This window comes from Tamandua tetradactyla, chromosome 11 (assembly GCF_023851605.1).
Source record: "Tamandua tetradactyla isolate mTamTet1 chromosome 11, mTamTet1.pri, whole genome shotgun sequence".
Classification (NCBI taxonomy): Eukaryota; Metazoa; Chordata; class Mammalia; order Pilosa; family Myrmecophagidae; genus Tamandua; species Tamandua tetradactyla.
In genome coordinates this window covers 70,387,621-70,409,451 of record NC_135337.1, presented here as the reverse complement: position 1 = coordinate 70,409,451, position 21,831 = coordinate 70,387,621, and the positions used below count along the sequence as shown (strand labels likewise).

At 41.3% G+C, this 21,831-nt stretch overlaps 1 protein-coding gene across 2 annotated transcripts; it reads left to right on the top strand.

Annotated features, from left to right (window-relative positions):
• The first annotated feature begins 92 nt into the window (after window positions 1–92).
• On the top strand, window positions 93–20,976 carry MPC1 (mitochondrial pyruvate carrier 1). 2 transcript variants are annotated; one of them, XM_077120824.1, is made up of 5 exons: window positions 93–252; window positions 10,937–10,940; window positions 16,260–16,356; window positions 19,980–20,112; window positions 20,442–20,976. In XM_077120824.1, exons 1-5 carry the CDS (start codon window positions 182–184, stop codon window positions 20,464–20,466), a joined length of 330 nt encoding a protein of 109 aa, XP_076976939.1. In that variant the 5' UTR covers window positions 93–181; the 3' UTR covers window positions 20,467–20,976. The 2 variants fall into 2 exon arrangements, with proteins under 2 accessions (XP_076976939.1, XP_076976938.1); XM_077120823.1 differs by lacking the exon at window positions 10,937–10,940 and having other exon boundaries at window positions 122–252.
• The last annotated feature ends 855 nt before the right edge of the window (window positions 20,977–21,831 follow it).

The following is a 21,831-nucleotide window of genomic DNA, read 5'->3' as shown; positions in this document are numbered from 1 at the left end:
CCCCTACGCCGCGGCAGCCAATTGACGCTGTCACCCGTGGCCCTGGGCCCGCCCCAACCTCCGCGGCCGGGCGGGGCGCCGCGGCCGTAAGGCGCGGGCCAGCTGTCGTGAGGCGGGCCGCGGGGGAGTGCGCCACCCGCCGGGTCGGCGGGTTGTCATTGGGCTCTCCGGCGGCGGCGGTATGGCGGGCGCCCTGGTGCGGAAGGCGGCGGACTATGTGCGGAGCAAGGAGTTCCGCGACTACCTCATGAGGTGACGCGGCGCCCTGGGCCGGGGCGGGGGGATGGGAGGGCGCGGCGGCCCTGGGCAAGGGACTTCGGCCGCAGCGGAGCGAGCTCTCGGCGGGCGCGCCCCCCCAGGGCCCTTCCCAACCCCGGCGGCGGGCGTGTGCGCCCCGCGCGCTGACCTTTCGGGTGGCTTCTCTCATTGACCGGGCTTTGTCTGCCCCGCACCTTCCCCACGCCTGTCACCCCCTGCGCTGTTCCCCTCGCGATGTGCCTCGCGCTGTCCCCCCTCGGGTCCCCTTCCCGCATCCGCCTTCTCCGTGCCCACCCTCGTGCCCTCACTCTCGGTGTCCTCCCGTCAAGCCACTCCGTGTGCCCCCCGCGTGTCCTCCACGCGCGTGTACGCACTGACGGTTGCAGCCCTTCGCAGTCTGGCCCGGAGAGATCCGAGTCGCGGGATCGCGGCGCTGCTCTCGGAGCGGGCGCAGGCGGGTGGGCGTCCGGGTTGGGGCGCGAGTGGGTGGGCGCAGGCGAGTGGGCGCCCAGGCGGGGACACGGGAGGGTTGGCGTCCGGGTTGGGGCGCGTCCAGGTGGGTGCCCAGGCGGGGACGCAGGAGGATGGGTGTTCGGGTTGGGGCGCGAGTGGGTGGGCGCAGGCGAGTGGGCGTCCAGGTGGGCGCCCAGGCGGGGACACGGGAGAGTGGGTGTCCGGGTTGGGGCGCGTCCAGGTGGGCGCGGGAAGGGCGCCAGGGGTCGCTGCGCCCTGGCTGCCCGGGCCCCCCTGCGGTGTGCTGGCGGGAGGAGCGCGCGTGCAGCCCCAGCGTGGGAGCGGAACCTCTGCCACCCCAAGAAAGTAGCCTGTCCGCAGGAGCACGCTTGTCCTCGTGTCCGGTTTTCCGTGCGCTCTCTCCTGGGAGACAGGCCTGTCCGGGGGAAAGGCTGCAGGCACACCTTCGGAAATTTACTTACTTCTATGTCGCATTTTTAGATGCCTTCTTTTATTTCAAAATATTTAATATGAACGTTGAACCTAATTCTGAAGCAGTTTTAAATAATTTTCTTAGGAGCATGATTTTAGTTTTTCTGCGTGTGATTTTAAAAGCTAGATGAGTGTAGGCTGTTTCCTGGTGTGGTCAGAGGAGAGAGTGAGTGAGGAAAGAGCTGAAGGATTGTCACCCACCAAAGGGTGCACCGTGACGCAAACTTGATTTTAGCAGTATAAACGATGTGTTTTTAATCCTGGATTTCATGGCAAGTGGCATTTACCTCCAATTTTACAGAGCAGTAGAGAAAGAAAAAAAGTCTGCCAGGAGGAAGGAAGATTACCTGGCATCCCCCAAAAGAAGTGTTTGTAGTTAAATAGAGCTAGGAGAAAATGGGCTAGGTGGCTAGCCCAGGGCAGCCGATGGAGCATTATGGGTTAATGTGTGGGGAAAAGAGGAGGGAACGAGTGAACTGAGGATGTACTCCAACGCCCCCATAGTTAAGGTTTTTTGTTTATGGTTTTGAATATTACTTTAGCTTTTTACTGATGTTTTCTTCTTGTATGATAAGACTCCCTATTGGCTAGGTCAGTTATATTGCATGGTTGAGTATAAAATTATCACACATAATTCACATTAAATGTTACTCAACATTTCTGCTTTACAGGAAGAATTTATTAATTATGTTTTCAAGGAAGGGAACCTTTCTTTCCAAATTCATATTTTTTGCCAGAAGGGCTTCATAGAGCCAGGCTTCCAGTGGAATGTCGGGTGTATGGTGCAACCTCTTTTCCTAAGGCTGAATTCCCACAGCTTTCCAGTTTTCTGCCTTCTCACCCTGGTGCTAATTTAACTGAATTATCTTGCATGAAAGGAGGAGAGGCGGTGCAGACCCTGGCCCTGCGGCCTGCTGATGGTGCCCTGTCCATCTTGTAGGGTGCTGGAAGAGACCTGCAAGTGCGTGGGAACCCGACATCACCTGTGTTTTTATTACGCCTTTCTGCTTTCGTGAGCAGAATCATTTTTGAAGGTTTACTGTCGGGGAAGAAGTTACACTGTAAAGCGTGGCGTGTAAAGCCTGGCAGTGTTGACCTGGAGCCGCTGCCTGGGCTGTCCTCCGGAAAGGCCGGGAGCTGCCCCTTGGCCGCGCAGTCCACCCGCGGGTGTGGAGCCTTGGGGGGAGGAGAGCAGACGCGAGGGAGCCAGGACCTCTGGCTGAACAGCGGCTGCCGTCGGCCCACGGGAGGCCTTCGCGGGGTCCCCCTGGCACTGGCGAGCCGCTGTCCGAGCGGCCCTGCTCCAGCCCCGAGGTCGGAGCCGCCTCCTGTCGCACCCCGGTGTGCGCCAGCCTCGTGCTCCAGCCTCGTGCTCGGCGGGCCTCGGGGCCCTGGCGCCCCTGCCCCGGGCCACAGTCGGGGGTCCTGAGCAGCCAGGGCCCCCGCCCTGGGCCCCAGGGTCCCGCCTTGCAGGTGAAGCGGGGGTATTGAGGCGCCCGCGTGTAGAGCCCCACGCAGGCTCGCGCGGCCCGGAGAGCCTACTCCGGAGGCCTGCCCGCCCCACCTGCTCAGGTGTTCAGGGCAGCTCCGCGTGGAACCCGTGCGGGAAACGTGCTTTACCTTCTCCTTCCCCCAGGGAGGAGCCTTGGAACCTATCAGAGGAAAGTTTTTCCTGTTGGACCTTCCAAGCTTCTTGCACACAGCCCCTGCATTCCTTCAGGGAAGGAAAATGAAGAGTAAGGAGGGCAATTTCCTTATGGCTCTTCCTCATTTCATCAGTAGCTCATTCCACGTACTTGGCACTCCCTACATTCTTTTTAAGTTCACCCAGGGGCATGAGGGCTTGAAAACTAAAGCTGTTCCATAATTTCCTTTTTTTTAAAGTTTTTTGTTTAAATTTTTTATTAATTAAAAAAAATTACAAGAAACACAAACATTCCCAACACATACACTCAGCAATTCACAATAACATCACATAGTTGCATATTCATCATCATGATCATTTCCCAGAACATTTGCATCAATTCAGAAAAAGAAATAAAAAGACAACAGAAACATAAAACAAAAACAGAAAAAAAAAATTTTACATACCATACCCCTTACCCCTCCCTTTCGTTGATCACTAGCATTTCAAACTAAATTTATTTTAGCATTTGTTCCCATTATTTATTTTTATTCCGTATGTTCTACTCATCTGTCAACAAGGTAGATAAAAGGAGCATCAGACACAAGGTTTTCACAATCACACAGTCACATTGTGAAAGCTATATCATTATACAATCATCATCAAGAAACATGGCTACTAACATATGGAATAAAAATAAATAATAGGGGGAACAAATGTTAAAATAAATTCAGTTTGAAATAGTGGTAAATGAAAGTGAGGGGTAAGGGGTATGGTACATATAGTTTTTTTTCTCTATTATCATTTTATTTCTTTTTCTGTTGTCTTTTTATTTCTTTTTCTAAATCGATGCAAATGTACTAAGAAATGATGAATATGCAACTATGAAATGATATTAAGAATTACTGATTATATATGTAGAATGGAATGATTTCTAAATGTTTTGTTTGTTAATTTTTTTTAATTAATAAAAAAAGTTAAAAAAAAAAAAATGAAACATGGCTACTGGAACACAGCTCTACATTTTCAGGCAGTTCCCTCCAGCCTCTCCATTACATCTTGAATAACAAGGTGATATCTACTTAATGAGTAAGAATAACCTCCAGGATAACCTCCAGGATAACCTCTCGACTCTGTTTAGAATTTCTCAGCCATTCACACTTTGTCTCATTTCACTCTTCCCCCTTTGGTCGAGAAGGTTTTCTCAATCCCTTGATTTAACGATTTTTGTAACAAATCGTACTTGAATTTTTAAGCAGAAAATGAAAATATTTCACAGGATCCTGAAGCTTTCAGTCACATCCTATGAATAAGATTGAAATGTTTTTCTTACTGAGATGAATTTCCAAATGTATTTTTAAATGTTGGTATTTTTCACCAAGAGCCAGTGATTAAGAGAACAGGTTCTCCCTAAAGAGACCTAAGAATCAAACTCAATTTGTGAACCTTGACTGGATCTGGTATAGAAAAAACAGTTGGAGATGTTTAAATACGGCCTCTGTGAAATAGTACCAGGTAGTTGTTTGCGGTTTAGTTGGTTTGACGATGGCACTGTTAATTTGTGTTGAAAGGAAATTATTTTTTCACCTACCTGATTGCAAAGTAAGAAGAGATAGCTATGCTTGTGCTTCGTCTCCTTTTATTCTCCTTTCTGGATGTTTGGGTTAGAAGAATAAATGAGATACAGCAAATAAGTTTTGAGGTAGGATGTATATTTTAATGAGTGAGTAAATCAGGGTCTGTGTAGATTTATTCTAGAGATTTACTCTCTTTTTTCAAATTTGTATATTGGAGTTTTCTTTTTTTTTTTTTTTAACATGGGCAGGCACTGGGAATCGAACCCGGTCTCTGGCATGGCAGGCTAGAACTCTGCCTGCTGAGCCACCATGGCCCGCCCTATGTTGGAGTTTTCATCTAAAGTTTCTGTTTGGATGTATATGCACAGTTTTGTTTTGTTTTGTTTTGTTTTAACTATTTTTTACCGTATAATAGGACATATACCCAAAACAAAGAAAGAAAAAAGCAATATAGTTAATAAATACTATATTAAAGCATTCTTCAACAAGTAGTTGCAGGACAGATCCCAGAGTTTGTCATGTGCTACCATACCATCATCTCAGAGTTTTCTTTCTAGCTACTCCAGAACATAGGAGGCTAGAGGAATAAATATTTATTTTATCATCATAACCAACTTTTTTCTTCTTTTTTGTGAAAAATAACCTATATTAAAAAAGCAAATTTTGAAGCACAGCACCACAATTAGTTGTAGAACAAATTTCAGTCTGGTATGGGTATGGGTTACAATTCCACAATTTTAGGTTTTTACTTCTAGCTGCTCCAAGATACTGGAGACTAAAAGAAATGTCTAGTTTAATGATTCAGTAATCATATTCATTTGTTAAACCCTAACTTCTCTGTATAACTCCTCCTTCACCTTTGATCTTTCTGTCCCTCTCTTTAGGCATGTTTGTACTATGGTCATTCCAACTTTTTCATGTCAGAAGGGGCTGTCAGTAATATGGGGTAGGGACATGGAACTGTGATGTTCTGGAGAGGCTAGACCTCTATGTTTCAGGATTTATCTGGTCCAGGGACACATCTGGAGGTTGTAGGTTTCTGAAAGTTATCCTAGTGCTTGGAACCTTTATAGAATCATATATAATGCCCCCGGTCTTCTTTAGGACTGGCTGGAATGGTTTTGGTTGGGGTTGGCAAGTTACGATAGGTAGCAATGTCTAACTGAAGCTTGTGAAAGAGTGACCTACAGAGTAGCCTCTCGGCTCTATTTACTTTGCTTTGATCTCTCTCAGCTACTGATACTTTATTAGTTACACTTCTTTCCCCCTTCTGGTCAGGATAGGATTGTTGATCTGTGATATATGCACCGGTTCGTAAGGAGAACCTGGATCTTCTAATAGAAACCAGATCCATTCTTAATGGACTTTCATTTTAAAGTCTGTTATTTGCTTAGCATGCTTATAAATCTGAGATTAGTGGGATGTCTTCAGTGAGAATTGATAAGGAATTATATTCTAAAATAATTTTAACTTCTGGGTTTTCAGGAGAACTTTACTAATTTTTACTTATTACCCAGTTAGTGGTTGCAATAGAGTAACAGCGAATATGTCCCAATTTGAGCAGTATTAGAATTGGGACAGATACGGGGCATCAGCTAGCCCAGCCCTTCACTTGCCACATGAGAAAACTGATATCTAGGCCAAGCAGAAAACTCGAGACCTTCAGCACAGCAAACTTGTGAAGCAAGAAGCAGAAACGTCAATTTAGCATTTAGAGGAAAGTAGGATGCACAGAAGTGGTTGTGAAGGAGTGGGGCTGTGCGTGCCCTTTCCTCACCGCCTGTGCTTGCCTAGTCTCCCTACCCTGCCGACGGCGCCCACACTGCTTCCCGCAGCTGCCGGACTCCTTACCTCCTTGACATGTAGTTGACCTTCAAAATTTTAATGAAGCTGAAACAGTTAAAGCAGAGCTGGCATAAGACTCTCCTGAAATCTGCACAGTCAGATCTCCAGAGGTGTTTACTACCATCCGTTTTCATTTTGGCTGGCTGAGTTAACTGGGGTGTCACTCATCCGAATTATCGTAACACTCTCATTTTAACTTGAACTAGGAAACTAGATAAAACTTAGAATAAATGAAGTGCAGGTGAGCATTTTCTGCCTGTATAGAATTGCAATATAGAGTGTTTCAAAACGTTACTCTTTCGATAATGTTATAAATTGACTGTGCTGGGTTGTCTGCTAGATCCCTTTAGTGCTCTGTAAACAGTTATAAACTACAAGTCACACTCAGCACTTTCGGAGACAGTGACACAACTAAGGAAGGCTGACGATTAGTGCTAGTGCTTTTAGGAAAATCATCTGAGACTGGCAGTGCCCAGAGACATTCAGAAAGTCAAAGTGAACTTAGCAGAAACTGGCCCAGTCAATCACTATTCCAAATTAGAGTGGAAAGCTTCGGTTTCTTCCCTGGTTGTCTTCCTCCGGGCCCCACATCATCTTTTATCTGTAGTGTGTTAATAGAAGTGCTGGCCGGAGCGGGGCTGGGTGCGTTTCCCAGAGCACACGCTATGCCTTCGTGGTAAGAATTCTTAACTCTCTAAAGGAAATAAAATAGATGCCATTTATCCTTGGGTTGTCTCAGTCTTGGAGCCCTGCATTCCCTTTTTCTAATTCTAGCTTCCCGATCTGTAACTAGCATGCTCTCTTTTAAACTGTGTTTCTGCAAATGCGGGTCCTGGAGTGCAGCTCCAGAAGTGGCAGCGTTGGTTCCAAGCTTCGGTTCTGCTTCTCTGTCCCTGGTGGGGCGAAGCGGAGGGAGGTGAAGGTGTTTCCCAGGCCCGATGGATAGGAGGGGAAAGGGGAGTGCCATTTAGCCCCCTGCTGTGCCTCCCGTTCTGTGTTGGATGGTGTTAAATCCTACAAATCCTACACCTTTTGTGAGAGGTTGGGGGAAAGACGGGTGGAGCGGGGGATGGCCGGCCCCCCACCCCAGAGCCCTACAGACCTGAGGCCCCCAGCATTGGGCGGTGATGAGCTCCTTTTGGGTAATTTAAACCAGATAGTCTGAGGTCCCCTGTTACAGTAGCCTTAGCACACAAAGATACTAGGATGAAATGACTATCACGGGGGACATTTCACCTCCTGTGTACTGTATGTTGAGTAGCCATTATTGGGCTTTAAGATTTTCTCCTTAAAAACCCAGAGACTCTCTGTGTACATTTTTTACAGTTCTGAGCTTTTTCCATACATCCAGGGATCTCAGACCCAAATTTAGGTCTTGGTTCCTGGGAGCTCACAGAAGCCTCAGGAGGATCCTTAGAAAAGGGTCTTTGTGTTCCTGGCAAATGTACAGTAAGGTGGGGGCAGGAGGCGGGTGGAAAGAAAGGCCCGCTCCCCTTCACCTCACCTTGTCCTGTGCACGGGCACCTGGCACGGGCCGTACCTAGGTCTGCCTCCTAAGAAGTTCCTGTATTCTGGGAGGTGTGCCTTATGTATAACTTCATGAGTTTTAACAAGCAGAATAGCCCATTGTCATTTAGGCAGACGTTGTTTCTCCTCCATGAAAATCCAGGACCACGGAAATAAAATAATAAAGGCAGCGTTGTAGATTAGCATTTGACACTAGAAATGAGAAAGATTGGGGGCAGCCTTCATTTATGTCCTTGAATACAGTTGGTTTTCTGTAAAGCCTCCCCCAGATAACTCGGGTCACAAAGCCTTACATTTCTCCTTAATGTCAAGCAAAAGCACACACTTTAATGACAGCTGATGTTCTTAAGTATTTATTTACTGTAAGCCAGACATTGTGCTAAACATCACACATGAATTATGTAGTGTAACCCTAGAATAGTGCTGTGAATTGTTAGACGCAGGAGCTGGGACCTGTGTCTACATCTGTTTCTTGTCTTCTCAGCCTAAATTTCCTTCCCTCAGCCTGCCAGCCATCCCTCTCTCCCCCATTTCTGTCTCCATGCCAGCTGACCCCAGTTCACATGCATGAGTTTTCTTCTTAGGTATGAGGAAATAAATCATGCAGTAGAATTTCAGGTAAGAGAACTTTTGAAAGTGAAGAAGCGCTTTCAGCTTTAGATCCCACGTCGGTGAAGTTATCATTTCTTATTTAAAACCTGGAAATAATGAGCTGACAGCACCAATTATTTGAAAATGGAGCTGTAATAGAAAAATGTGGCATATGCGTGCCTAAAATTACGCAGCCTCAGTTGTGCTTGGATTAGAATCATGGGAAACACAGGTGGTAGAGGGCAGGGGCTGGCAGAAGTGGGACTTCCAAAATTGTCCTTTTACTTTTACTGACACCACTCATGCAAAGTGAACTTAATTAATACCAATTTCTCACTGTCACCCATAAATATAAGGCAACATTATTACAAGGAATATAATTCTGTGGTATTATGCCATAATTGAAACAGTTGAATTTCATTTTTATTCTCACCTAAGAATGAATTTTTAGTAATGATATCTGACAAATGTGTTTAACTTTCTCCAAGTATGCGTTCAGTGATTTGAAGGACAGGAGGCCTTCAGAGTTATTTATGTAACTTGCATATTCTGGTTTGTTTTTCTTTTAGGGAGTCTCTACCAATTCGTATAAACTCAAGGCATAATAAACTATATAACATCTGGAAGAACTTGCAAAATATTTGAATTGGTCCAAATGTAATCCATTATTTCTTGAATAATGAGTTGCTTCCAAAACTGCCACTGTCCTCAGCTTCCCTGTCACCAGAGAGCAAATACCAGTCAGACAAAAACAGATGAACGTCTGCCAACATTCCCTGAAAACACATACACAAATTTTTCAACCTGCCTGCAATTTTAGGAAATATCCCATTCCTTTCTTTTCTCTAGAGAAGCAATCCTAGTGGTATCAGAAAAACAGTGTTTTTTTAATTCTCTTCTTAGTTTGGGACAATTCTGACCTAGAATTGAGGGATGGGGATGTTTAGAATGACTTTCAGATTACTTTGCAATCAATTAAAAAAAAAACTATCAGTTTTATTTCCATGATGGTGTTCATGTAGGACTTTTAGAAGTGGGCAGGGTATGAAAACAAATGAACTCTCCCATGTTCTCATACCTTGATAATCTGTAGTAAGACCACCTAGTGTAAAATAGGGTAGCGTTTGCACGATTGTTGGATTTAAAGAGAGGGTCCTGAATTGAAAAACAAATTATCTCCCAATTAAAATTTTTTATTTTAAGTACCATGTCTATTAAAATATTTTTAGGTGTGTCCTTGATGATTTATTGTTAAATAAAAGGCATGTGTTCAGATCCTGACCAAAGATACTTTATGTGAAGTTCCCTAGAGACGACGTTCCAGCTGGGTTGTGTGGCTGGCCTGGAAGGTGCATGAGCCCTTTCAGCCTGAAGGCACCATCCTGAGTTTGCACTTGACGTGACATGCAATTCTGGTATTGTAGTTTAGGAGACAGGTTCTATCTGTGGATATTTAGATATTTTGTATCAGGATCTCTTTTGAAATGGCAGCAGATATTTTCCTGCTATAAACCAGAACCTCCCGGTCCTCTAAATCAAAACAACTGAAGAGTTGTTTGGACTTGAATATGTTTATAAAGCATTGTGTCATTTTATTTCAAGAACTCTTTCACCACCTAAACTTTATGATTTTGCTTTAACAGAATAATCTGATTAAACTATATCCTGGCATCTGAAGTTGTCGTTTAATAATTCACTATAATTCACTATAAAACTTTCAATGTATTTTTAATATCAGGTTTAACATTCAAGAAAACGGTTTACTTAGCTTTGAAAGTTTTTACCATGCATTTACTCAACAAGTATTTTTGAATGTCTTCTATGTGCCAGGCACCTCTTTAGGTTCCAGAATTTCGGTAGTGAATGAGTATAAAAATACATGCCTTCATGGAACTTGCATTCTGGTAATAAACTTTAATAAGTTGAAACTGAAAGTTCATTATTAATACAATTCTACAGCATTGTGCTTATTGCCAGCCTGTTGTTTTCAAAGAAATGGGTTTTTCCTCTAAGGCTGAACTGTCCAGATTGAGAGCTACTAGGCACAGGTGGGCACTGAGCCTTTAAAATGTGAGATGTGCTGTAAGTGTAAAGTGCACACCAGATTTCAAATAATTAATGTAAAACCTATAAGATGCCACATTAATAATTTTCACTGATTACCTGTTAAAGTTATTTTGATATGTTCGTATGTATAAACTATTACTAAAATTAATTTATTTTATGTGGGTTCTAGAAAATTTTAAATTACATTTGAGGCTTGCATTATATTTCTATATGACAGCTCTGCTCTAAGAATTAGCTTGTTTTTTTATTTTTTTTAGGATTTAGCTTGTTTTTAATAAAATTAAGATTTAATTGTGTTAGGTCAAAGTCATTAGAAATGTTATTAGATCTTCTCAAAAAAACAAAGTGGGTGCAGCTAACATTGCAATTCTATTACTGAAATTTGAATACATGTGTGAGGTTGAAATAACCTAATAGAACCAGAATCTTTTAAAGCATCTGACCTTTTTTCCTCCCCCTCATGTCTCACCTGCCTGAACCTCGGTGACTCCTCGCAAAATAGTACGGTAAGAAAGTTGTTTCTACTTCATTTGAGGCTTTTTCAGACTTTCTGCATTAATGAAGTCATGTACACATGACCTGGCTTCCTTTGCTTGAGATGGCATAGCCCACGTGGCTGTAGTTATGGGTTAAGTGCTCCAGCCTTCCCTTTGTTTATCGTTGTCCAGGCTGTTTGTCCACTGGCTTTTGCCAAGGACCAGTACATCTTTGGTTGCTTTCCCTACTCCTGTTTTTAGAAAGAAGCATGTAATGACTTCATTTATACCAGTCAGTATGGAGCCTGACAACAGGTGAAAAGAAAGTGATAGAGGGAGAAAGGAAAAAACAAAAAAGGATGGATGATTTCTCTCTGAAAGGTTGAACCCAGTTACATGGTTTAATTTCCAAACCAAAATAGATCATAATGCTGCTTGTTTCCATTTAAACTTTTTATTAGCCACATTTTCCTTAAGATTATAATGAAATACAGTTATTTTCCCATTTAGTCCAGACTGTTAATTTTCTCTTTTCAGATATTAATCATGAAACTCCTTACTCCAGTAACTGACTGATGAATATTTGATAGAGTACCTCAAGCATGATTTCACAAATTGGAAGAGAGAACTAAAATCTTGTACTAGATAGAAAGTATGCATTATAAACCTTGTAAAGCTAGATAATTTGAGTATAGTTGAGTGCTATAAACATCAGTGTATGTATATATAGTTCCTAACTTGCAGAACCCTGCCTCATGTGACCTTAGCACTCCTCCCACTTCCCGTGTCATGTGACCTTAGCGCCCCTCACGCTGCCTGTCATGTGACCTTAGTGCCCCTCACACTGCCCATGTCATGTAACCTTTGCACTCCTCACACTGCCCATGTCATGTGACCTTGGCACCCCTCACACTGCCCAAGTCGTGCCATCGTCTGACCTGAACCCCAGGCCTACTTGTCCATGCCTGCCGATGCCAGTCTATTGCAGTGCTGGCTCCGCTGTGGGAGGAGTCCCACGTGTGCCTGGCTGTGGTGAACGTGGTCAGCGTGCCCGGTAGAGGAGCGCTTCCAGCTCTGTCGCAGCCCCGAGCATCCAAGCATGATGAAGTAGACGCCGAGAAAACCATTCAGGGTGGAGCGGTGAGAAGAGATGGAAGTACACCAAAGCGGAGAAATGCTTGGTCAAAAAAGAAGGAAAAGGAGGGCCACTGTGGGACAAAAGAAGGTTGAAAAATGAAATGACACCAAATAAGAGACGGGTAGGAAAAGGAGTGAGTAAGGGAGAGAGAAATATTCTCCCTTAAAGGTCTGCTGGGTGTGGAATAAAGATAGGGCTGCCCGCACTCATCTAAAAGAGGGAAAATAAAGTTCCACAGCGAGTGTCTTATTTGGACAATATCCATTATGAAAGTAAGAGGACTAGCCAACCCACATTCTCAAAAATTATCCTTTATAGAAATTGTGCCATACGGGGGTTAAAACTTGGATTTAAGCCCTGAAGTACTTACCATAATGGTCTGAAATTATGTACTTATTTAAACCAGTGCCTCATATCTTAACATTTCAGCATGTTTACATAAACATTTCAAAATATTTTTATTCCACTTTCAATAATGGGTAGAGCATCTACACAGAAGACCAAAAAGGAAACAGAAGCCTTGGACAGTATTATAGACCAGCTAGATGTAACAGACGCATATAGAGCACGCCATGCAATGCCAGCAGGGGACACATTCTCAAGTGCACAGGGATCATTTTCCTGCATAAACTATGTTAGGTCACAAAACAAGTCTCAATAAATTTTAAAATATTGAAATCATACAAAGCATCTTTCCCGACAACAGTGGAATGAAATTAGAAATCAGCAACAAAAGGAAAACTAGAAAATTGTCAGGCATGGAAATCTAACCAATAGGTCAAAGAAGAAATCACAAGGGAAATTAGAAAATTCTTAGAGGCAGATGAAGATGAAAATACAACATAGCAAAAATTATGGAATACAGCAAAGGCACTACTCAAAGGAAAATCTATTGCTATTCATACTTACATTAAAAAAGAATTAAGATCTCAAATCAATAACCTAGCTTCCCATCTTGAGAAACTAGATAAAGAGCAAGTAAAACTTTAAGTTAGCAGGAGAGAAATAAAGATTAGAACCAAGATAAATGAAATAGAGAAAAACAATTGAGAGACTCAACAAAACCAGAAGCTAATTCTTTGAAAAGAGCGATAAAATTGAAAATTAACCTTTAGCAAGACTAACCAAAGAAAAATATGTGTATATGTAAATATCTGAAAGGGGAAATATAAGTGGGGACATTATTGCTGATATTACATATACATAAAAGATTATAGGAGATTACTATGAACAATTGAATACCAACAAATTTAGTGATCTAGATGAACTGGAAAAAATTCCTAAAAACTCAAAAACTACTGTAACTGTGTTAAGAAAAAGGAAAAGATTGCCACAGACCTATAAGTAAAGAAATTGAATCAGTAGTCAAAAAGCTCCCAACAAAGAAGGGCCAGATGGCTTCACTGGTGAATTTTACCACATATTCAAAGAATTATCATCGATCTTTCTCACATTCTTCCAAAACATTGAAGAGAAGGGCATACTTGCTCACTCATTCTGTGAAGCCAGCATTACCCTGATGCCAGAGCCAGATAAAGACATCAGAAGAAAAGAAAACTTCAGACCAGTTTCCTTTATGAATATAGATGTAAAAACCCTCAAAAACATACTGGCAAATCTAATTGAATAGCATATTAAAAGATTATTCACCATTACTAGGGGATTTATCCTGGGAATGTAAGGTAGGCCAAAATTAGAAAATCATCAATATAATATACGACATAAAGAGAATGAAGGAGAGAAGACCACATGATCATCTCAATTGATACATAAAAGGTGTTTGACAAAATTCCAACAACCGACCATTTCACACCCAGTAGAAGGGTTACTATTTCAAAAATGATGCTGGTGAGAATGTTTTGTTGTAGTTTTGATTTGCATTTCCTTAGTGGCTAATGATCACAATTAAAGCCCTTTGTGCATCAAAGAACGTTATGAAAAAAGTGAAAAGAGTACAGGATTGGAGAAGTTGTTTTCAAATGATATCTGATAAGGGCTTAATATCCATAATATATAAAGGGTTCCTACAACTGAACAACAAAAAGACAGACAACCCAATTTAAAAGCAAGCTAAGGACTGGAATAGATATTTCTCCAAAGATGTACAGATGGCCAGGAAGTACGTGAAAATATGCTTAACATCATTAGTCACTAGGGAAATGCAAATCAAGACCATAACAACACACCATTTCACATCCACTAGAATGGCTACTAATTTTAAAATGATACTGATGAGGATATGGAAAAATAGATTGAATCAGTAATCACAAACCTCCCAACAAAGAAGGGCCAGATGGCTTCTCTGGTGAATTTTACCAGATATTCAAAGAAGAATTCTCATCAGTCCTTCTTAGATTCTTCTAAAACATTGAAGACAAGGGCATACTTGCTCACTTATTCTGTTGAAGCCAGTATTACCCTGATCCAAAGCCAGATAAAGACATCAGAAGAAAAGAATGGTGGGAATGTAAACAGGAACTGCCGCGGTGGGAAAGTTTGGGGGTTCCACGGAAAGTTGAACATACAATTACCATATGACCAGCAACACCACCTCTGGGTGTATACCTCAAAGGGTTGCAAACAAGAACTAAAACATACTTAACACCTGTGTTAATGTCAGTATTATTCACAATAAGCAAAAAATGGAAGCAACCCAAGTGTCTGCCAGCAGATTAATGTACAAATAAAACGTGGGATGTGCATACATACAATGGAATATCATTTAGCAAAAAAAAAGGAATGAAGTCCTTATGCGTTCTACGACACGGATGAACCTTGAAAACATGTTGAATGCAATAAGCTAGACATAAAGGGTCTGAAATTGTATGATGTGACTTAAATATGTAGAATAAAAAATAATAAATTCATGAAGACATAGTAGATTAGAGTTTTCTAGAGGCTGGGATGGGGGAATATAGAGTTATTGCTTAATGGGTACAGAGTTTCTGTTTGAGGTGATAAAACTGTTTGGGTAATGGATGGTGGTGATAGTAGCACAATATTGTAAATGTAATTAACACAACTGAACTGTGCACTTCAAAGTAATTAAAATGGGAAATTTTATGTTGCATGTATGTTACTACAACTAAATTTTTTCCATTTTGGTGATGGGTGGGGGTAATGGTAGCACAACGTTATAAATGTAATTAATACCACTGAATTGTCCACTTAGAATGGTTAAGATGGCAGTTTTAATGTATATGTTTATATAATCACAATTAAAAATATTTAATATTATATCATGCCAAATGTAATATCTGTTTATTTTTAGATATTTCCCTTGGTTTCCCCTTTCTAATGGAATTTTTGGATCTTAATTCCTAGTCAATAATAGAAGTTCAAAGTTTAGAAACATATTCTACAATCTGAATTTACCTAAACAATGTGATCACCAGAAATAAAGAGGGACATTTTCATTTACTCAACAATGTATGGTTGCTGTAACAGTTTGAAATAATTTGTAATTTCTGTATTAATAAAGCAAATTTTAACTTTTATGGATAAAAAGACACTGGGCTTATTTCAGCCTCAGAAATTAAATTAGATATGGCTGTTTTTATATATGGACAACTTAATCTTATATCCGTGGATGGCTGGAGTAGTAGAATAAATAATAAGCTGTTTTTACTGTTGGTATTACTTCAGAAGTATTTTCCGATCTTAATTTCCTAATATCTGGGTCCTAGATAAAGATTTCCAGTTTCTCTGATTGTAATTTTGCTCATTAACTGAAAAACAATTTCTTCCCCTATTAAGTCCCTCCACAAACTTGTCAAATTTAGGTTCTCCATTTCAAAAACTATTGAAATTTTTTTTAAAAAAAGCCTTGATAGGTTTAAACATTACATTATAGAGAACAGTTCTAACAAGGTTTATGTAATAGCCAGAGTGAATTAAGAAGTTAATCTCATTTTAAGTTCTCTAAATGGGACAGAGCTTTGTTAGATGTGATATGTAAACTGGAAGGGACCATGGTAAACTGCAAAGTCCTTTCTAGTTTTCGATTTACCCACCATGACAGAACTGCTGATGCACTTGCCAAGATGCGAATTATTAGATGCATGTATTTTAAACATCCATATATTAATCCAGTAAATCCAGAAAGATAGAACATGAAGATTTTTCACAACTTTCACATTTCTGTTTAAAGTGAAATCACAGCTATTCATAGTCCCTCTCTTCCTTCTCTTCCTCCTTTCACTTTTTTATAGCACTTTTGGGGACCAGTAGCCAACTGGGGCCTTCCCATCGCTGCCATCAATGACATGAAAAAGTCCCCCGAGATTATCAGTGGCCGGATGACGTTTGGTAAGCACAGAGTTGAACAACTGGGAGGAAAATGAAGAGAGGACCGGGCCTCGTTTTGTAAAAGATATTTGCACAACTCAATTACTAAAATTTGTTCTTTCAGTTAGACAATTACTTGATCATATTTCATTGTCGGTTTTGCCACATCAGTGCACTTTGGTATTGAATAGTGCTTAAGGTGGATTTCACTTTTGTTGTTTACAGTTGTATAAAAGATGAATGAAAAACTTTCACTGCTAAATGAATCCATGGGCTTTCGGGGAGATTTCGAGTTTGTAGCACTAGAGAACACAGTCACTCTTAGAAAATAACATCATAAATATGATGTTATTGAAAAGTATAACCCTCTCTGAGATGATGAAGAAACAGGACTAATTTGAAATATTTATTTAAGAAGTATTGAGGTATCTTTTGCCTTTCAGATTTCGTATAACCAATCAAAGAATGTGTAATTTTTTTTTCACTCTGGACAAACCAACAAAATCTCATGTCCTACTCAAGAATGTATAATCTTAATCATACTTTATAGCCAGCCCATGAGATTTATATTGTGAGCTTAATTTGGAAAAAGTGTCATTAAGTTCACTTAAAACCCTGATATCTGAACATAAAATTATTGTTGAGGGGATAATTTCAGCTAATGGATTATAAACCACTCTAGATGCAACTAGAACTAATTTCAGCTTCCTACTAAAAATATTTTCCTAAAATGTTTAAATAACAAAAGTGTCTAATAGTAGAGTAAAATATTTCATGAGTTTCACATCATGAACCATTTAAACAATAACTTATTTGTCAAGGCTTTTATAGAAGAGGTTGTTTTTTAAAATACTCTTTATTTTAGAAATATATAATCCAATATTGTCCATTTTAACCACTTCCAAGTGTACAATTCAGGGATAGGAATTACATTCAAAATATGTGGTTCATTTCCCACCATCCAGTACCCACCTTCTTCGTTAGCTCAGTCAGAGACTCTGTACCCACTACGCAGCGACTTCCCCACCTCCTCTTTCCTGGTAACCTGTAATCTGTTTGTTGCTATGAAATTCTCGGTATTTCTCATAAGCAAGAGCATACAACAGTTGTCTTTTTGTGTCAGCCTTACTTCGGTCAGGATGACGTCTTCAGGATTCAGTATGTTGTATCCTGTATGATAACCTCATTACTTTTCACGTCTGAAAGATCTTGTCTTATGTGCACCCACCATGTTCTGTTTATCCACTCGTCTGCTGATGGGCACCTGGGCTGCTTCTACCTGGCTGCGGTGCAGAGTGCCACTGTGCACATCGATGTAGATACCTGTTCGGGTCCCTTCCTTCAGTTCTTTTGGGTGTATACCAAGAAGTGGGGATTGCCAGGTCGTATGGCAATTCTGTGTCCAATTTCCTGAGGCACCCTCAAACTAATTTCCACTGTGACTGCACCCTTTTACAGTGCTACCAACAACGATAAGTGTCCAATTTCTCCACATCCTGGCCAACATTCATTTCTTTTTGTTTTTTTAAAACATGTGCTTTTTGACCATTTGTGTATCTTCTTTGGAGAAATCTCTCCATAAGTCCTTTGCTCACTTTTTAATTGGGGTATTTGTCTTTTTGTTGTTCATTTGTAGCAGTTCTTTATATATTCTGGATATTACACCCTTATCAGATATATGGTCAGCAATTATTTTCTTCCATTCTATAGGTTGTCTTTTCATTTTCTTGATGGTGGTCCTTTGAGAGAAGTGTTTAATTTTGATGAAAAAATTTTATCTGTTTTTCCCTTTTGTTGTCATATCTAAGACATTATTACCAAAGCCAAGCCTGTGAAGTTTTCCCTGTTTTCATCTAAGAGTTTTATGGTTTTAGATCTTACATTTAGGTCTCTGATCCATTTAGAGTTAATTTTTGCATATGGGACGCAAGGTAAAGGTCCAGCTTCACTCTTTTGCATGGGGTTATCCAGTTTTCCCAGAACCATTTCTTTTTTTTGTTTGTTTTTTTTCAATATTTTTATTGAGTTATCTTCACACACCATACAGTCCATCCAAAGTATACAACCAGTGGCTTACAATATTGTGACATAGTTACGTATTCATCACCGTGGTCATTTTTAGAATATTTGCATCACTCCAGAAAAAGAAAAAGACAGAAGGAAAAACCCATCCATCCCATATCCCTTACCCGTCCCTCTCACTGACTACTAGTATTTCAATGAGAAATACTAGTAAATTTTTTTTATCCCTTATCCCTCCCCCAGTATATATTTATTATCCTTATTTTTTTTACTCATCTGTCCATACCCTCGATAAAAGGAGCACCGGACATAAGGTTTTCACAATCACTCGGTCACATAAAAGCTATATAGTTCTACCATCATCTTCAAGAATCAAGAGTGCTGGAACACAGCTCAGCAGTTTCAGGTACAGAGAGATATCTGTATAATGCATAAAAATAACCTCCAGAATAACCTCTCAACTCTGTAATCTCTCAGCCACTGAAACTTTTATTTTGTCTCATTTCTCTTTGGTCAAGAAGGCTTTCTCAATCCCATGGTCCCAGGTCATCCCCAAGAGTCCTGTCCCAAGTTGCCAGGGAGATTTACACCCCTGAGTGTCGTGTCCCTTATGGGGCGGGGGCAGTGACTTCACCTGCCAAGTTGCCCAGCACCATTTCTTGAACAGACCGTTCTTTCCCCCAATTAATATACATGGCATCCTTGTCAAAAATTAGTTGGCCATAGATGTGTGTGTTTATTTCTGGACTCACTTCTATTCCTTTGGTCCGAATGTCTATCTTTATGCCAGTCGGCTAATACTACCCTGTTGTGATTACTGTGGCTTTGTAGTAAGTTTTAAAATTGGAAAGTATGAGACCTCCAACTTTGTTCTTCTTTGGTAATATTGATTTGGCTGTTCAGGGCCCCTGGTGATGCCATGTGAATTTAAGGATCAGCTTTTCCATTTCTGAAAAAAAAGGCTGCTGAAATTTTAATAGGGATTGCTTGGAATTTGTAGATCACTTTCAGCAGTATTGACATCTTAATAATCTTGTTTTCCTACCCATGAACACAGGATGTCTTTAATTTCTTTTAACAGTTTTTCAATTTACAAGTCCTTCATTCTCTTGGTTAATTTATTTGTTGGTATTTAGAAGCTATTTTGAATGGATTTTTTTTCTTATTTCCATTTCAGAATATTCATTACTAGTGTATAGAAAAACAACTAATTTTTGTGCATTAATCTTGTAGCCTACAACTTTGCTAAATTTATTATTTTTAGTAGTTTTCTTGTAGATTTGTTTGGGATTTTCTATATAAAGGGTGATGACATCTGCAAATAGAGATAGTTTTTCTCCTTCCTTTCCAATTTGGATACCTTTTCTTTTTCTAGCCTAATTGGACTTTATCAGATACCTTTTCTGCATCAGTTGAGATGACTGCGTGGTCATATGTCCTTCATTCTATTTGTATGTGATAATGATATTGATTGATTTTCTTATGCTTAACACCCTCACATTCAAGAGAAGGGTCTTGTTTTATTATTAAGGCAGTTGAACTATGGATCTCTGTTGTCCAATCGACTCTGTATTTTCTGTATTATAATTCATGGGTTTTCTTTGTTTTGATATTTTTGGCAGCCCTCTGTTGTTATTCTTTGACATTCATGAGATTTGCCTACAAGGTACAGCCTCGAAACTGGCTCCTGTTTGCATGCCATGCAACAAATGAAGTCGCCCAGCTCATCCAGGGAGGACGGCTTATCAAACACGAGTAAGCAGATTCTGGTTTATTTTCTTTAGAAAGACTGGGAAGAATGAAAATAAAATCTTTCCTTCAGAAGTGTCGTGTGGCTGAGGTATGATTGTGTGTGAGTTTGGGGAAATTTGAGTCAGAGCAGACATGCTGTGGATTTAAAGCAGTGATTTCACAGTTAATGCAATGAGAAGCAAATTCACTCACTAAATGAAGTTACATTAAATAGAATAGTACTGTTTTAAATTGCAAGTTGTTTTAAAGATATCTTTTTAAAGCCAAATAAAGCTTTTGAACTTGGTAGTGAAATTTGGTTTCTCAATGAATTTTTTTATGCTTATTTTCAGAATGTCTAAAAAGGCATCTGCATAACAATGGAAAATAAAGAACATGCTTTCTGAAGGGACAGCATTACCACCTCCTACTGCTGAGTCACAGATCCCATCATCACAGATAGTCTTGCTAAAGAAAAATATGCTGTATGCTATTTTTACTGACCAGACTATTTTTATAAAAATAGCTGAGAATATCTAAACCAACAGTCTGCTACCTTACAAATATCGGGTATTTTCTCTTCATGAAGAGTAGCCGAAAATATGCAATTAGTTTAAAATTTCCAATGACGGCTTTACCTGCAGTAATATGTATATTATCTTTTAGAATTTACTTGTTGAAAACCTGAAGAGAACAAAATTTATGACTACTTAGCACTTGAGAACTCAGAATTTTTGACATTTTGTTTCATGGTCACAAGACAACCACCAGCTGTCCTCACACTGAAAACCTTATTTCCAGTGTTTGGAAAATCTGTGTATTTTCAAGCAGTGTGTATATCGAAATGCTGTAAGTTAAAGGCAATAAATGACTTAAATATTTGCTAAACGGTGTCACTAAATGTTTTGTTATATTTGTTACAAAACCGAGGGCTGGCCGTATCACGAAGAGATAGACAGAGGTGAGAGTTGGGAAGCCTTCGAAGTGTCAGTGGCGGGGGAAATGCAGAGCCGGCCACACAGCTCCTTGCAGGCGCACGGCAGCCAGCCCTTCAGGGTTCCCTCTTCCCCACTGGGGACACCCGAGATGGGAGGAGCCGGTCACCTCGCGCTCCGGACCCCGAGCCCCTGGCGAGTCACAAGAAGGCCAGTTCTGGGCAAGCTGGGTCGCCGCGCAGCGGGCGGGTCCGGAGCTGTCGCGGGGTGGGGGGCCCTTGTCCGGAGCAGAGGGGACCCCAGGGTGGGGGCTGAATGCCAGGGAAGGGTGTGGATGAAAACAAAGCCAACCCTGCACTGAAGTCGCCAAGGAGGGAGGCCTGCCAGGGCACCCAGGGCAGCCCCCAGCAGATAAGGAGGCAGGAGCCTGCGTGGGGACCTGGACACCCTGAGCCCACTGTCCCCGGCTTTAACCTGTCCGGCTTTCTCCCGGCACAGGGGCCCCATGCGGTGCCAGGGGCAGAGACAAGGGCGTGGAACGCATCACGGGAAGCAGCGGGCAAGGGCAGGAATCTGGTTCCTGGTTTCATGCAGCACTGGCGCCCACCCTGAAAACCATATTCCAGAACAAGCTTTTTGCTCTTAAAATAGTTTGATCTACGAGTTCCACAGGTCCACATCACTCTTGGTAAACAGCTCCTTTGCGAGGCCGATTCCCCTGAGGAATAACCTCAGGGCTGCACCCTTGCGGGCCTGGTCCCCGCGGGAGAGGCCGAGCCAGCGGGCAGGGGTCACCAGGCCCCACCAC

Bases quoted from the DNA above. Each gene is read 5' to 3' on its own strand.
- MPC1 (XM_077120824.1), top strand. From the start codon at position 182: ATGGCGGGCGCCCTGGTGCGGAAGGCGGCGGACTATGTGCGGAGCAAG. The intron at 16,357-19,979 runs GTAAGCACAGAG...TATTTTTGGCAG, and splicing joins CAGTGGCCGGATGACGTTTG to CCCTCTGTTGTTATTCTTTG. The intron at 20,113-20,441 runs GTAAGCAGATTC...GCTTATTTTCAG, and splicing joins GGACGGCTTATCAAACACGA to AATGTCTAAAAAGGCATCTG.